At 44.8% G+C, this 16,335-nt stretch overlaps 1 protein-coding gene across 1 annotated transcript in view; it reads right to left on the bottom strand.

The window, feature by feature from the left end:
- The window catches only part of TWNK (twinkle mtDNA helicase), a 40,684-nt gene that overhangs the window by 13,949 nt on the left and 10,400 nt on the right, over positions 1-16,335 (bottom strand). Inside the window, exons 2-4 of the mRNA XM_068255290.1 lie at positions 14,141-14,381; positions 4,644-4,751; positions 3,306-3,447 (exon numbers count right to left, since the gene is read on the bottom strand). Of these exons, the coding sequence (XP_068111391.1) occupies positions 3,306-3,447; positions 4,644-4,751; positions 14,141-14,381 (491 nt within the window). The remainder of the gene's footprint in view (positions 1-3,305; positions 3,448-4,643; positions 4,752-14,140; positions 14,382-16,335) is intronic.

Raw genomic sequence — 16,335 nt, 5'->3', positions numbered from 1 at the left:
GGAATAAACTTACAGAGAACCAAATTGGTCAATTACCGCCGCTCCTGCAATTGACGAATTTTGGAAAAAAAAAAAAAACTAAAAACATGGCCTGACCCCTGGGGTCATGATGCTACAGCTCTGTGTGTTTCAACACAGAGCAGGGAGGCGGGGGAGAGGCAGAGCTGCCCAGAGCTGGGAAAGGGATGTTCCTAACGTTAAAGTGGGCGTTTTGCAGGAGTGCTTCTCCTGCAAGGGACGCCCTTCCTCCTCAAAATTGCCGGCACGTAGCTTGTCGCTAATTTCAGGTGGGGGTCTGGGTTTGGCGCATAGGGGACACAGAGGCATGTTATGGAGCAGAGAGCATGCTTCTGTGTCCCATCTGCACCCACTGCCTCCGGTATACCTTTAGGCTGGTTTCACAGTGGGACGTTAAAGTCCAACGTTACAGCAGCCAGTAACGCAGCCTAACTCACAGCACTGTAAAATCAATGTGCTGTTCACAGTGCACACGTTGCGTTACATAGTAACGCAGCATGTTTAAACAAAGTGCTGTATGCTGTACGTTATACTGGGCTAAGCCACTTTAGACTGTTTGCACATGCTCAGTAATGTTGGAGGAGGAGGAGGTCTCCCCTTCTCCTCAGCGGCCAGCCACATGGCTAATTAATATTTACTGCACTGTGGTGACTCATGGTGTGACTGTAGTGTTGTCTGGATCATGAACGAATCGTTCATTTGATCCGGATCTTTTTTGTGAGTCGAATCATTCGGATCATCACAATGTACGATTCGGTTCACAGTGGATGTCTGTCTGGAAGAAACAGGAACATATAGAATGTACAGTGCAGGGAAAGTCCTGTCTTGTTAGTCATTTCACCCTTTCAGTTCCAACAGGAAGTAAGTAATGTCACTCATAAAGGGGTACATGCTGTAACAATGTTGAGACCACTGATCTACAAGCAATAACAGCTAGAACTTGCTCTAATAAATATGTTCAGTAAGCCAGCACCTATTCAGTAGGAGACCTTGGGCAAGACCCCCTAACACTGCTATAGAGCCTGTCCTAGTGACTGCAGTGCTTTGAGTCCTCCAGGAGAAAAGTGCAATATAAATGTTATGTATATTTATTTATGATAGTGAAGCTGAAAAACCGGGTAACTATCATTCCATATAAAAAAAGCCATTTTTACAGGAAATGGCTGGGAATAAGGCAGCGAAGAATCTCTAGCATTTCTGTCACAAGCAGCATAGCACCGCAGATAAATCACCCTACACATTACGTGTTCCCAGTGTTTTCTGCTGTACAGGCTTTTCTATGGTGAGTCACAGTCAGCTACAAATTATTCTCTTCCAGCTGACAAGCAGATTTTTTTTTCCCTTTTTAGTCTTCGTGATCTCTAGGGGGTTCCCCCTCCACCTCTCAAAGTAATATACCTCACTCTCAAAACTCCTCAGTAAATCCTCATAGGATGATGTCACACAAAAAGGCTCCCAGCTGGCTTCCATTGTCTTCTGCAGTAGGGTCTCTCTTATGCTGGATACACATGGTGCATTCCCGCACTCGATTCCCCGCTCGATTCCCAGCCGCTCGATTATTTCTGACATGTCCGATTCCTGTTTCGATGGATCGTTGATTTGGCATACTTTGCATGAGAATCGACCTAACAACCATCGAAATGCGCTCGGAAATTCTCGGAAATGATCGAGTGGCCGGGAATCGAGCGGGGCATCGAGTGCGGGAACGCACCGTGTGTACCCAGCAGTATACTACTTACCCTGTCCTCTGGCAGACTGTAACGGCCACTCCATCCCATTCTAATGGTGGGTACACACGGTGCATTCCCACACTCGATGCCCCGCTCGATTCCCGGCCGCTCGATTATTTCCGAGCATTTCCGAGCGCATTTCAATGATTGTTAGGTCGATTCTCATGCAAAGTATGCCAAATCGACCTAACGAGCCATCGAAACGGGAATCGGACATGTCGGAAATAATAGAGCGGCCGGAAATCGACGGGAATCGTGCGGGGAGTCGAGTGCGGGAACGCACCGTGTGTATCCAGCATTAGGCCCGTCCTAAGCTGTTGCCAGGAGAGGGGGAGAGCGTAGGATATATCTTTAGGTAACATGAGGAGGAAGAGAGCAAGAAAAAATAAAAAAAAGGTGTAAATTGGGCTTTAGAAGAAACTGAAATTAATTGGTGGCTTTCACTGCCTACAGAAAGCATTTGCAGTAGTAAATTGGTAGAAACAGAGACTCTGCAGCAACTATGGTGTTTTATTGGTCATGTGACATACGTTCCCAAACCTGGTTATGCTCATTGTATGTGTAGGATGCGGATGCATCCACCGTTAGCATAGGGACCCCTCTAAGAGCCTTAACGCTGGAAAAGGTACCTAACCCACATGCCTGTTGGATATGTGGCACCAGCAATCTCTTATTTTGGGATGTTGTGTTTGCCGCTGGCTGTGTGTTTTGAACCCAGGTCCCTTTAAATTTTGCTTTGTGTATTCGCCCAGCCTGAGGAGTGCCTCATATTATAGCCTGATTGGGCGACTACCATTTATTATGCAGTGTATTTTCAACATTAGGATCCACTTCCTGTCCTGAGCGGAATTCGCAAAAACATACACAACACAACAAATGGGAGCAGAGCCTTACATTTTAAAATGTTAAGCCACACAGACAAGATGTTCATGGCCCAAGATGAACATTAATGATCAGTTCAGGTGAAAAGCCAGTGTTGCTCCCCCTCCACTAATCTGCCTCAATGGTTTAAACTCCGGTAACTTACTGTAATCACTGCAGTGGGGCACCCCCTTGCTTTACCCTTCTCCTCCTTTCTCCATAGAACATAAAAGGCTAATTGGTAGCAGCCCAGCAGCATGTCTATACAGTGACTTGTGCCAAAATCTTCCCCTTTAGTTTAGGGCAGCAGCAAAGTTGCATCTATCCCAACCTTTCTGTGGAGTAAACCTTTTATGAACAAAGCCAACCACCCACTATGCACTGTACAGTAGAAGTGGCTGTCACATGACCTCTCCTCCTACAGACTCCTGTGTTCTGGACAGCCAGTTCTCAGCAATTGCTGTGACAGTGTGAGTCAATAGCCCTTTCTCCAGGTGTTTATGAGTCAATGGGGGCTAAATCTCCATCACTAACACAGCAAGCCCCTAGCCTCAAGAACAGGAAGTTCCTAGGAGCCGTCACATGACTGCTATTTCTTGGCCATCAAATCCTGTTGTACAGAAATAGGTTTGTGTACAGCACTTGCATCTTCACATAAAGTTTACAGTCTCTGACTTAAACGGATAAACAGCCTACTTTTGCTGAGCCAAAAATAGATGCCGTTTGTAAATCCTTTTCATCATCTTCTTTCCGGGGGTGAATGACCAGGGTCACATGACAGCAATTATCTGTGGCGAATTGCCTGAAAGCTCCAACTATGAAATCCTGGACCGCAAATCTGGAAAACAAGTAGGAAGGAATGATAAAAAAAAAATGTATGTTGTTCCAAAACCTGTGAAAAGGCTGCAGTGTCACGTATACTCTGCACAACTGCATACAGCTGAATCTAGTTCAGTGGTCAGGTATTTACAGAGAATGGAGAGTTTCCAAGTGTTACGCATATTGCTCCCCCACCCAAGTTTAATAGCACACTCCTGCAGACATACATATTGTCCACACACCTTTTTGCTCATAAAGAGGCATGAGATCAACCTGATCAGGTTAGTGGCTGGATAGGGTACTGGTTAAGGGCACTGCCTTTGACATGGGAGACCAGAGTTCGAATCCTGGCTAGGGTCAGTACCTATTCAGTAAAGAGTCCTTGGGCAAGACTCCCTAACACTGCAGGGTGACCCATTGAGCACGCCCGTAGTGGCTGCAGCTGTTGTGCGCTTTGAGTCCAACAGGAGAAAAGTGCTATACAAATGTTAGGATTATTACTATTATAGGTAACAAGATTTTAAGGCTTTGATTTGCTGTAATGAATTCCTGCTTTAGGTGACGGAACCCCCGACGTTATCCTCCTAGTGGTTAATGTGCCCCCCACCCGTGTCCAGTGCACTATACATTACTGCTCAGCGTTCGCCGCTGGCCCTGGGATCCATCCTTTCACGCACCCCACGTGGTTGCCGGCGTACAAGTGGGAGTGTTGTGACATTCCACACGCACCCATGTTACTCCAGCAACCACGTGGGTGTTGTGTATGGACAAAGGACAGACTATGTTGGCGCTTTATAAATCAATAATAATAATAAAAGGACCCAGCTCGGAGGCAGCGGCGGACGCTGACAGGTAATGTATAGTGCACTACCAAGGGGGGGGGGGGGAAGCAAATTAGGGAGATAGCGTTGGGCCAGCGGATGTGGCATCACATGGCTGATTCCGGATCGTTTTCAGCCTGAAATCGATTGGGATTCGGCCTGTAGTGTATGGGTAGGAAACAGATCTCTCTCCAATCAGAATCAATCAGAGAGAGGTCTGTCTCTTGGTCGATCTGCCCATACATTGTCTGATATATGGGCACCGTAACGGATCTAGGTTTGCTCCTTTCTTAATACATCTGTCCCATGGTTCTAACCATCCCTTTCCTTCTTCCCCCCGACATAGGCAACATAGAAGAAGAAGAACAAATGATTGCAATGGAGGCGTTCTTACTTGTCATAACTCAGGTTCTCCTGTCCCATCATGAACTGCAAATTATCAATAATCACATGGGATACGTCATGCATATACACTGCATGCTGCATAGTATCAATCACAGCCCTGGAGAGAAAAAGAGAACAGTCAAACAGGAGAAATAGAATATTACACAATCTGCTGCAATTTAAAGAAGAACTGTAAGCTAGGATTGATCTTCATCCCAATCAGTAGCGGATATCCCTTTTACCATGAAAAATCTTTACTTTTTTTTTAATAGATCATCAGAGGCCCTGTAAGGCTGATGTTGTGGTAAAACCACCCCCACACTGTGATGCCAGGACCTAGGTCCTGACAGTTTCCTGTCTGTAAGCCTTGTTGCATTGTGGGAAATAACAGCAGTTTCCAACTGCCAAGCAACCAGTATTTCCCTATGTGCATATGTCTAAGTAGAATCCCTTTATAGTAAACTCCAAGGAACCAGGAAAAGTAATTTAATGTATCAGAATTGGTCATATATTGTAGATTTATTAAGATGCATTTGCTGGAACCTGAAGACTGAGTTTACATCATATCAGTTTACTATAATGAGATTCTACTGTATCTATAAGAAAAAAAACCTTTTAGTCTATTGCATTGTGAGGGGGTGTGGTTGTAGAGAATGGCAGTTGGTGCTGCCTGTTTTTTCATGTCTGCCAGTAGTAAAGATGATTAAGTGCAGGCTAATTGTGGCTCAAACAACATGAACAAATTACATGGTGAATATCAATCATTTCTTGATCTCTATTTTTTTTTTTTAATTCTCACTTTGCAATATATTGATTTTTATTTTTTTCCCTATTTTTTTCCTCTCATCTACTGCATACCATAAGCCTGAGCTGATCGCACAGAGGCACCTGCAGGTATGACTCGCTATCTTTTATATAAAATTTTTCTAGACAGGCAATGAACCAGACATATATAATTTGAGTAATCGCAACAGAGCCAAAGCAATAGGCTAGTAGGGTAAAATGCATATAAAGGCCTGTAAAAAATAAACACTGTGTGTAAGTAAACCAACACTATTTTTATTATTTTAATTATACTTTCATGTAATTAAAAAGGAAGTGCATAATATTATTAATATAAGAATTTAAGAACTCCAAATATGACAATCTGACTATTCTGGGTTCCTGTAAAATGCTGCACATAAATATGACACATGCATTCTGCACCTCCTCACAAAAGGTAACTGAACTGTATTAACATATTATAGTGCTGCTTTCTGACATTCCATACGCTAATGCTGGTCACCAAAACCCATACAGGAAGAGCGGTTGCTTTGTGGTAAGCGCTCTACCCGGTCACTGGTTTGAATCCCAGCCAAGGCACTATCTGCACAAAGTTTGTATGTTCTCTCCGTGTCTGCATGGGTTTTCTCTGGGCACTGGTTTCCTCCCACATCCCAAAAACAGACAGACACATTCATTGGCTTCTGCCTAAATTGGCCCTAGACTATGATACATACACTACACAATACATACATAGACATATGACTATGGTAGGGATTAGATTGTGAGCCCCTCTGAGGGTCAGTTGAGTGACATGACCATATACTCTGTACAGCGCTGCGGAAGATGTCGGCGCTATATAAATACTAAATAATAATAATAATAATAATAATAATAATAATAATGTGCTGGGAAGCCCACCAAGACGCCAAAGAGCCAAATATAATCTGCAGCATTGAAAGTAGCCCAGATCATTCTCAAAGTTATGGAGTAAAGAGGAGAACGTGAACCACTATAATATTTATAGCAGGTCATAAAGAGCCCCAAAAAGCCCCCACAGTGCAAAAACCAGGCTTAGTAATATTTTGCCTTTCTAAAATAGATTTTGCAGGTGTTCAGTGTCACGTGGGACTCAATGCACCACTTTTGGACTACATACTGCACACATCATGGGTTGGGAGTATAACTAGGCCCGGTATGCACACACAGACGTTTTTGTACATCCCCCATCACAGGGATATTCAGCCCCCACTTTGGATGTTTGACCCGTACACATAGTATGACCACTCTAGTTAACCACTTGAGGACCGCCCCCAGCCGATGGGCAGCGGCAAAGACTGGGCCCAAACGAACGCAATACGCCCATCGGCGGGGGCGGCTGCGGGAGTGGCTATGCGGCGATCGCGTCATTCGTGACGCGATCAGCCGCCGGGGACTGGCTCCGCCCACCGCTCGTAGTAACCCGCCGGCCGTTCGGAAGCGCCGGCGGGTTACTAGCACCCGGATCGCCGCATGTACATAGTATAATAGGCTTTGTAATGTATACAAAGCCTATTATACTGGCTGCCTCCTGCCCTGGTGGTCCCAGTGTCCGAGGGACCACCAGGGCAGGCTGCAGCCACCCTAGTCTGCACCAAAGCACACTGATTTCCCCCCCCCCTGCCCCCTGATCGCCCACAGCACCCCTCAGACCCCCCCTGCCCACCCCCCAGACCACTGTTTGCACCCAGTCACCCCCCTAATCACCCATCAATCACTCCCTGTCACTATCTGTCAACGCTATTTTTTTTTATCCCTCCCCCCTGCCCACTGCCCCCTCCTGATCACCCCCCACCCCTCAGATTCTCCCCAGACCCCCCCCCCCCCCCCGTGTACTGTATGCATCTATCCCCCCTGATCACCTGTCAATCACCCGTCAATCACCCGTCAATCACCCCCTGTCACTGCTACCCATCAATCAGCCCCTAACCTGCCCCTTGCGGGCAATCTGATCACCCACCCGCATCAATAGATCGCCTGCAGATCCGACATCAGATCACCTCCCAAGTGCAGTGTTTACATCTCTTCTCTTCTCTAAACACCCACTAATTACCCATCAATCACCCCCTATCACTACCTGTCACTGTTACCCATCAGATTAGACCCTGATCTGCCCCTTGCGGGCACCCAATCACCCGCCCACACGCTCAGATTGCCCTCAGACCCCCCTTTATCAATTCGCCAGTGCAATATTTACATCTGTTATTCCCTGTAATAACCCACTGATCACCTGTCAATCACCTATCAATCACCCCCTGTCACTGCCACCCATCAATCAGCCCCTAATTTGCCCCTTGCGGGCAATCTGATCACCCACCCACACCAATAGATCGCCCGCAGATCCGACATCAGATCACCTCCCAAGTGCAGTGTTTACATCTCTTCTCTCCTCTAAACACCCACTAATTACCCATCAATCACCCCCTATCACCACCTGTCACGGTTACCCATCAGATTAGACCCTAATCTGCCCCTTGCGGGCACCCAATCACCCGCCCACACCTCAGAACGTCCTCAGACCCCAGCCCTGATCACCTCGCTAGTGCATTGCTTGCATCTATTTTCCCCCTCTAATCACACCTTGAGACACCCATCAATCACCTCCTGTCACCCCCTAGCACACCTACCCATCAGATCAGGCCCAAATTTGCCCCGTGTGGGCTCCTGATCACTCGGCCAAACCCTCAGATCCCCCTCAGACCCCCTTCCGATCACCTCCCCAGTGCATTGATTGCATCTATTTTCCCCTCTAACCGCCCCCTGAGACACCCATCAATCACCTCCTGTCACCCCCCTAGCACTCCTATCCATCAGATCAGGCCCAAAACATCCTGTCATCTAAGAGGCCACCCTGCTTATGACCGGTTCCACAAAATTTGCCCCCTCATAGACCACCTGTCATCAAAATTTGCAGATGCTTATACCCCTGATCAGTCATTTTGAGAAATTTGGTTTCCAGACTACTCACAGTTTTGGGCCCGTAAAATGCCAGGGCAGTATAGGAACCCCACAAGTCACCCCATTTTAGAAAGAAGACACCCCAAGGTATTCTGTTAGGTGTATGATGAGTTCATAGAAGATTTTATTTTTTGTCAAAAGTTAGTGGAAATTGGATTTTTATTGATTTTTTTCACAAAGTGTCATTTTTCACTAACTTGTGACAAAAAATAAAATCTTCTATGAACTCACCATACCGCTAACGGAATACCTTGGGGTGTCTTCTTTCTAAAATGGGGTCACTTGTGGGGTTCCTATACTGCCCTGGCATTTTAGGGGCCCTAAACCGTGAGGAGTAGTCTAGAAAACAAATGCCTCAAAATGACCTGTGAATAGGACGTTGGGCCCCTTAGCGCACCTAGGCTGCAAAAAAGTGTCACACATGTGGTATCGCCATACTCAGGAGAAGTAGTATAATGTGTTTTGTGGTGTATTTTTACACATACCCATGCTGGGTGGGAGAAATCTCTCTGTAAATGGACAATTGTGTGTAAAAAAAAAATCAAAAATGTGTCATTTACAGAGATATTTCTCCCACCCAGCATGGTTATATGTAAAAATACACCACAAAACACATTATACTACTTCTTCTGAGTACGGCGATACCACATGTGTGACACTTTTTTGCAGCCTAACTGTGCTAAGGGGCCCAAAGTCCAATGAGTACCTTTAGGATTTCACAGGTCATTTTGAGACATTTGGGTTCAAGACTACTCCTCACGGTTTAGGGCCCCTAAAATGCCAGGGCAGTATAGGAACCCCACAAGTGACCCCATTTTAGAAAGAAGACACCCCAAGGTATTCTGTTAGGTGTATGATGAGTTCATAGAAGATTTTATTTTTTGTCACAAGTTAGCGGAAATTGATATGTATTGGTTTTTTTTTTTCACAAAGTGTCATTTTCCGCTAACTTGTGACAAAAAAAAAAATCTTCTATGAACTTACCATACTCCTAACAGAATACCTTGGGGTGTCTTCTTTCTAAAATGGGGTCACTTGTGGGGTTCCTATACTGCCCTGGCATTTTAGGGGCCCTAAACCGTGAGCAGTAGTCTAGAATCCAAATGCCTCAAAATGACCTGTGAATAGGACGTTAGGCCCCTTAGCGCACCTAGGTTGCAAAAAAGTGTCACATGTGGTATCGCCGTACTCAGAAGAAGTAGTATATTGTGTTTTGGGGTGTATTTTTACACATACCCATGCTGGGTGGGAGAAATATCTCTGTAAAAGGACAATTGTGTGTAAAAAAAATCAAACAATTGTCATTTACAGAGATATTTCTCCCACCCAGCATGGGTATGTGTAAAAATACACCCCAAAACACATTATACTACTTCTCCTGAGTACGGCGGTACCACATGTGTGGCACTTTTTTGCACCCTAAGTGCGCTAAGAGGCCCAAAGTCCAATGAGTACCTTTAGGATTTCACAGGTCATTTTGCGACATTTGGTTTCAAGACTACTCCTCACGGTTTAGGGCCCCTAAAATGCCAGGGCAGTATAGGAACCCTACAAATGACCCCATTTTAGAAAGAAGACACCCCAAGGTATTCCGTTAGTAGTATGGTGAGTTCATAGAAGATTTTATTTTTTGTCACAAGTTAGCGGAAAATGACACTTTGTGAAAAAAAACAATTAAAATCAATTTCCGCTAACTTGTGACAAAAAAAACCAAATCTTCTATGAACTCACCATCCTCCTAACGGAATACCTTGGGGTGTCTTCTTTCTAAAATGGGGTAATTTGTGGGGTTCCTATACTGTCCTGGCATTTTAGGGGCCCTAAAGCGTGAGGAGTAGTCTTGAAACGAAATTTCTCAAAATGACCTGTGAAATCCTAAAGGTACTCATTGAACTTTGGGCCCCTTAGCGCAGTTAGGAGGCAAAAAAGTGCCACACATGTAGTATCGCCGTACTCAGGAGAAGTAGTATAATGTGTTTTGGGGTGTATTTTTCCACATACCCATGCTGAGTGGGAGAAATATCTCTATAAATAGACAATTGTGTGTAAAAAAAATAAAACAATTGTCATTTACGGAGATATTTCTCCTACCCAGCATGGGTATGTGTAAAAATACACCCCAAAACACATTATACTACTTCTCCTGAGTACGGCAATACCACATGTGTGGCACTTTTTTGCAGCCTAACTGCGCTAAGGGGCCAAAAGTCCAATGAGCATCTTTAGGCTTTACAGGGGTGCTTACAATTAGGCACCCTCCAAAATGCCAGGACAGTGAACACACCCCACAAATGACCCCATTTTGGAAAGTAGACACTTCAAGGTATTCAGAGAGGAGCATAGTGAGTCCGTGGCAGATTTCATTTTTTTTTGTCGCAAGTTAGAAGAAATGGAAACTTTTTCTTTTTCTTTTTTTTGTCAGAAAGTGTCATTTTCCGCTAACTTGTGACAAAAAATAAAATCTTCTATGAACTCACCATGCCTCTCACTGAATACTTTGGGATGTCTTCTTTCCAAAATGGGGTCATTTGGGGGGTATTTGTACTATCCTGGAATTTTAGCCCCTCATGAAACCTGACAGGTGCGCAGAAAAGTCAGAGATGCTTGAAAATGGGAAAATTCACTTTTGGCACCATAGTTTGTAAACGCTATAACTTTTACCCAATCCAATAAATATACACTGAATGTTTTTTTTTTTTATCAAAGACATGTAGCAGAATAACTTTCGCGCTCAAATGTATAGGAAATGTTACTTTATTTGAAAAATGTCAGCACAGCAAGTTAAAAAAGTCATTTTTTTGCCAAAATTCATGTCTTTTTGATGAATATAATAAAAACTAAAACTCGCAGCAGCAATCAAATAGCAGCAAAAGAAAGCTGTATTAGTGACAAGAAAAGGAGGTAAAATTCATTTAGGTGGTAGGTTGTATGACCGAGCAATAAACCGTGAAAGCTGCAGTGGTCTGAATGGAGAAAAAGGCTCTGGTCCTTAAGGGGCGAAAAGACTGTGGTCCTGAAGTGGTTAATGGTATCCTCCATCTATACTTCCATTTAAAAATACCAATTGCCTGGCTGTAATAAGATTGCAAACTTATTCTGGGTCAGTGCCTTGAAGCAGACCTAAACTTGTCTTCATTGCTACGTTCTACATACCTAAATAACATTGCATTATTAGTGCACTGCATCATATCACCTTGCTGGACAGTTCTGCAGTATCTGTGCCCTTTGTTTCATGGGGGATGCCTACTTGCTTTTTCGAGATTCTCATGCAGTTACCTTTGCCTGGAGAACTGACAGCTGATAGCTGCTCAAAGACACTGGAGGCATATCTCTGCCTCTCAAGTAGGCAGAAAGCCTGGCACTACCCAGGATGTTTATGCAGTGGGCTTTACTGCATGAAAATCACCTATGGATTATCTAGGTGTTGTGGTTAGATGTGGAAGCAAACCTTTAAATGTATAAAAAGGGAATCTGGAGCGAGAGGTATATGGAGGCTGCCTTCTTCAGTCTCTAATAAACAATGCTGGTTGACTGGCTGTCATACGGAGCTTTTGGCTTTTTTCATGTGTGAGTCACACACCTGTAACAAGCATGCAGCCAGTGGAGTCAGTCCAGAGACAAGCATCTGATTTGCATGCTAAAGTATTAGAGGAAGAGAATCTGCAGATAGGTGAAAGTGCAGGCAGGCGGGTTAAGTCTCATGGATAAGTGAAAGTGCAGGCAGGCAGGTTAAGTCCCATGGACAGGTGAAAGTGAAGGCAGGCAGGTTAAGTCCCATGGATAGGTGAAAGGGCAGGCAGGCAGGTTAAATCCCATGGATAGGTGAAAGTGCAGGCAAGCGGGTTAAGTCCCATGGATAGGTGAAAGTGCAGGCAGGCGGGTTAAGTCCCATGGATAGGTGAAAGTGCAGGCAAGCGGGTTAAGTCCCATGGATAGGTGAAAGTGCAGGCAAGCGGGTTAAGTCCCATGGAAAGGTGAAAGTGCAGGCAGGCGAGTTAAGTCCCATGGATAGGTGAAATTGCAGGCAAGCGGGTTAAGTCCCATGGACAGGTGAAAGTGCAGGCAGGCGGGTTAGGTCACATGGATAGGTGAAATTGCAGGCAAGCGGGTTAAGTCCCATGGATAGGTGAAAGTGCAGGCAAGCGGGTTAAGTCCCATGGAAAGGTGAAAGTGCAGGCAAGTGGGTTAAGTCCCATGGACAGGTGAAAGTGCAGGCAGGCGGGTTAGGTCACATGGATAGGTGAAAGTGCAGGCAGGCAGGTTAAGTCCCATGGACAGGTGAAAGTGAAGGCAGGCGGGTTAAGTCACATGGATAGGTGAAAGGGCAGGCAGGCAGGCAGGTTAAGTCCCATGGATAGGTGAAAGTGCAGGCAGGCAGGTTAAGTCCCATGGATAGGTGAAAGGGCAGGCAGGCAGGCAGGCGGGTTAAGTCCCATGGATAGGTGAAAGTGCAGGCAGGCGGGTTAAGTCCCATGGATAGGTGAAAGTGCAGGCAGGCGGATTAAGGGCGATAGGAGACTTAACAGATCTTAGCTGTTTCAGTTTGACACTTGCCCCCAGTTGTTCAAGTTTAACGCACAGCTGTCAGTAAATGATGCCAATCTCGCAGATCACACTAATGGTGCCCATTGACAATACAATTCTCCAGACGATTGATCGCCCAATCCTAATATCGTTCAGAAATAATCATCCAGGCCCACTAACAGAAGGTAAGCTTCTATGCAATTCGACCAGATTATTGGAAACTAACCATTTTTCGGATTGATTCCATCAATCTGATAGGATCGGTTAACAGCTTTCCTTATATTAGTTGCCCCAAATGATCATTTCCAATTTATATTAAGATCAAATTGGATGATTGATCGTCTGATGAATTGTATCATTAATGGCCACCTTTAAGCAGGCCATACATGCATCGATTCTTCCAATCAAGTCTATCAAGTTGATCAAATCTGCCAGTTATCTACTGCTACAACACATCCAATCGATTCACTTTTAATCAGTTTTGTGCAGTTTATAGATTGAAAGTCTTTGAGCGGGGGAGGGAAGGCAAGTGCTGTGGGGGGATGGATGGCCCATAGCACTACATTGAGCACTATGCTTGTGGTTTGATCAATGCTCAATAGATTTCTGCTGACATCTATCGAGAATAAGTATGTCATGTAGGATCCGATTGACTTCCCATTGGATAAGGTTCAAACAAATTGGCATATTGCACCATAACTCAACCCACATACGACCAGTTTTAAACAAAACATCTTTGGATAGAACACACTATGTGGCAAAATGATACTCCTTCAGCAGTCAGTAATCCTGCACATCAAGTAAACTATACATGATTTACAGCAGAAAAAGAGTTAGCTTTCTTCTGCAAATCATGTCTGAAGCAAGTGACTTTCTCATATTCACGTCCACTGACAGAGCTGTGAGGTTTGTGAAATGCTATTAAAGCAGCAGTGAAGCCTTGCCCTATACACACCATGCTGAGGTATGCATTAGGAGTTATATCAGCCTATAGGGTCCTGCTTTTACTGAACTTTGCATTTCTAACTGCTGCTTCAGTGACCAGAAACCTAGGATTGCCATCATGAGTCATTTGCTTCATACATAAGGTGGGAAGAAAACGGGAAAATGTGTCTTTTGCGGCTGGATTCCAAATTCTGCCACATGTATACTTTACAGTACAGTACTGATTGCTGAGGGATTTTAGTTTTTCCACTTTAATAACATCCTTATGTGGGGTCTTACTTGATGTTTTGCTGTCCGTGAAAGGTCATAAAATATAAAGGCAGTTCTTCAAATTTGTCTGCCCATTGGTCATATGTGTCCAGCTGCTCCTCCAGGCGCAGCTGAGAGAATTGGGTCAGCATGATTCTGGCCAGCCGCACATTGTTCAGTTCAAAACTCCCCCACAAGGTATTAACTCCCTGCATACATAAATCCAGAGCATATTCACTGATGAATGTTGTTTTCCCACTACCAGTGGGGCCTAGAGAAAAAAAACAAAACAGATTAATGTCTGTTAAAACCAGCCTCTGCAAATAAAAAATATATTTGTCTGGCACCATCTAGTGGCAAAATGGTAGAAAAAGTAGCATGCCTCTAATTTCGTTTGTACAATTACCGTATATAATTACTGTATTACAGCTTGTATTTGCTTATTGTACACGTCATTGGACTATGGAGATTGTCACCATGACCTGTTTACACAATTACCTTAAAATAATGGTGATCCTATTTTATGAGTCACTTCCTAGTAAAAGCTAAATGTAATTTTGCCATTTTTAAAACAGAAGGTATTTGCAATAATTCAGCTTTAAAGAGAACCCGAGGTGGGTTTGTGAAATCATATTAGGACACAGAGGCACGTCATGTACACAATCACCTGCCTCTGTGTCCTTTCAGTGTGCCTCCAGCCCCCCATTACAAAAAGCGCCTGGCTAGCGACACGCAGACTGCTGGTAGCCGGCTGTTTACTTCAGGCTGCCACTCGCCACCACTACCCCGCCTCCTGTACAGTGCGGCTCCCCGCCTGTGTCCCTTCCCTCCCCACTTCCGTAAGCTGATTGGAGGAAGCTTACAGAGGCGGGGAGGGAAGGGACACAGGCGGGGAGCCACGCTATACAGGAGCCGGGGGAGCGGTGGCTAGTGGCAGCCTGAGGTAAATAGCAGGCTAGTGACAATCTGCGTATTGCTAGCCTGGCGCTTTTTATAATGGGGGACAGTAGAGAGCGGTAGGGGGAGGGGTGGCTGGAGGCACACTGAAAGGAGACAGAGGCAGGTGATTGTATACAGAACATGCCTCTGTGTCCTACTATGATTTCACAAACCCACCTCGGATCCTCTTTAAGGCCTGGAACCCACTGAAAACCGCAAACGCAAAACGCAACCGCTAGCGTTTTGTCTGAGCGGTTTGCAAGCGGATTCATGCGCGTTTTTGGTCGTGTTTTGCAACATTGTATTTTTTTCCCCAGCGGGTGCCTAGCGTTTTGCGTTTTTATCCTGATTGGTCCTGTGAATTATTTTTCATTTTGTTACAGTGTGCTGAACCGCAAAACGCTAGCAAAACCGCTCAGTTTAGGTTTTGCTGAGCGTTTCTGCTAGCGTTTCAATACTTTACATTGAAGCGCTAACGCTCCCAAAATGCTGCAGGTCCTGCGTTTGCGTTTCTGGGAAACGCAAACGCTCCTGTGGAAGTTGCCCCATCCATTAACATTAGCCCAGCGTTTTGGCAAACTGCTAGCGTATCGCAGTGCTGCCAAAACGCTGCCAAAAGCGCTCCTGTGGGTTCCAGCCCTTAATGAGCAACTGTGGTTTCCCACAATGCACAGCTACTGAATATGCAAATCATCTTTTTATGCCCCAGGAAGCAAGGCTTCACATCTAGAACCGCTGGTTTATAGTGAGCATATAGCTTATACATTTTACAGAGCTACATCAATCCAACATGCATATAGAGAGCTTTTTGGTCACTTTTAGCCATTTATACATTCCTGGTAGTTCTGGGTCACCATAAGCTAGCTGGATATTCCTTTGTCAAAATAACTGATCAGCAAATCTGTTCATCTCAAATGACTTAAAGGAACATAGCGAAATAAGTGATCAGTTAAAATCCAACAGAACCGACAGAGTTTGGACTAGTCAATCTCCTCATGGGGAATTCTCTGGGTGTTTTTTTTTTGTTTTCAAAAGCATTTCCTGAACGTCAGTTGCTAAGCCCAAGTGCCAAAATAGTCAGGTATCAGCCAGCCTCCCTATTCACTTGAACACTATTTTGGCAGTTGGACTAAGCAACTTCTCTTCAGGAAATGCTTTTAAAAAAAAACAAAGAAAACCCTGAGATTCCCCATGAGGAGATGGACTAGTCCTATCGGTTCTGTCAGATTTTAACTGCTTACTTTTCACTGTAGTGGTCCTTTAAATCCCCAATCCAGGCAAGAAAT

This window comes from Hyperolius riggenbachi, chromosome 10 (assembly GCF_040937935.1).
Source record: "Hyperolius riggenbachi isolate aHypRig1 chromosome 10, aHypRig1.pri, whole genome shotgun sequence".
Lineage (NCBI taxonomy): Eukaryota > Metazoa > Chordata > Amphibia > Anura > Hyperoliidae > Hyperolius > Hyperolius riggenbachi.
This window is presented reverse-complemented; position numbering and strand designations above follow the sequence as displayed.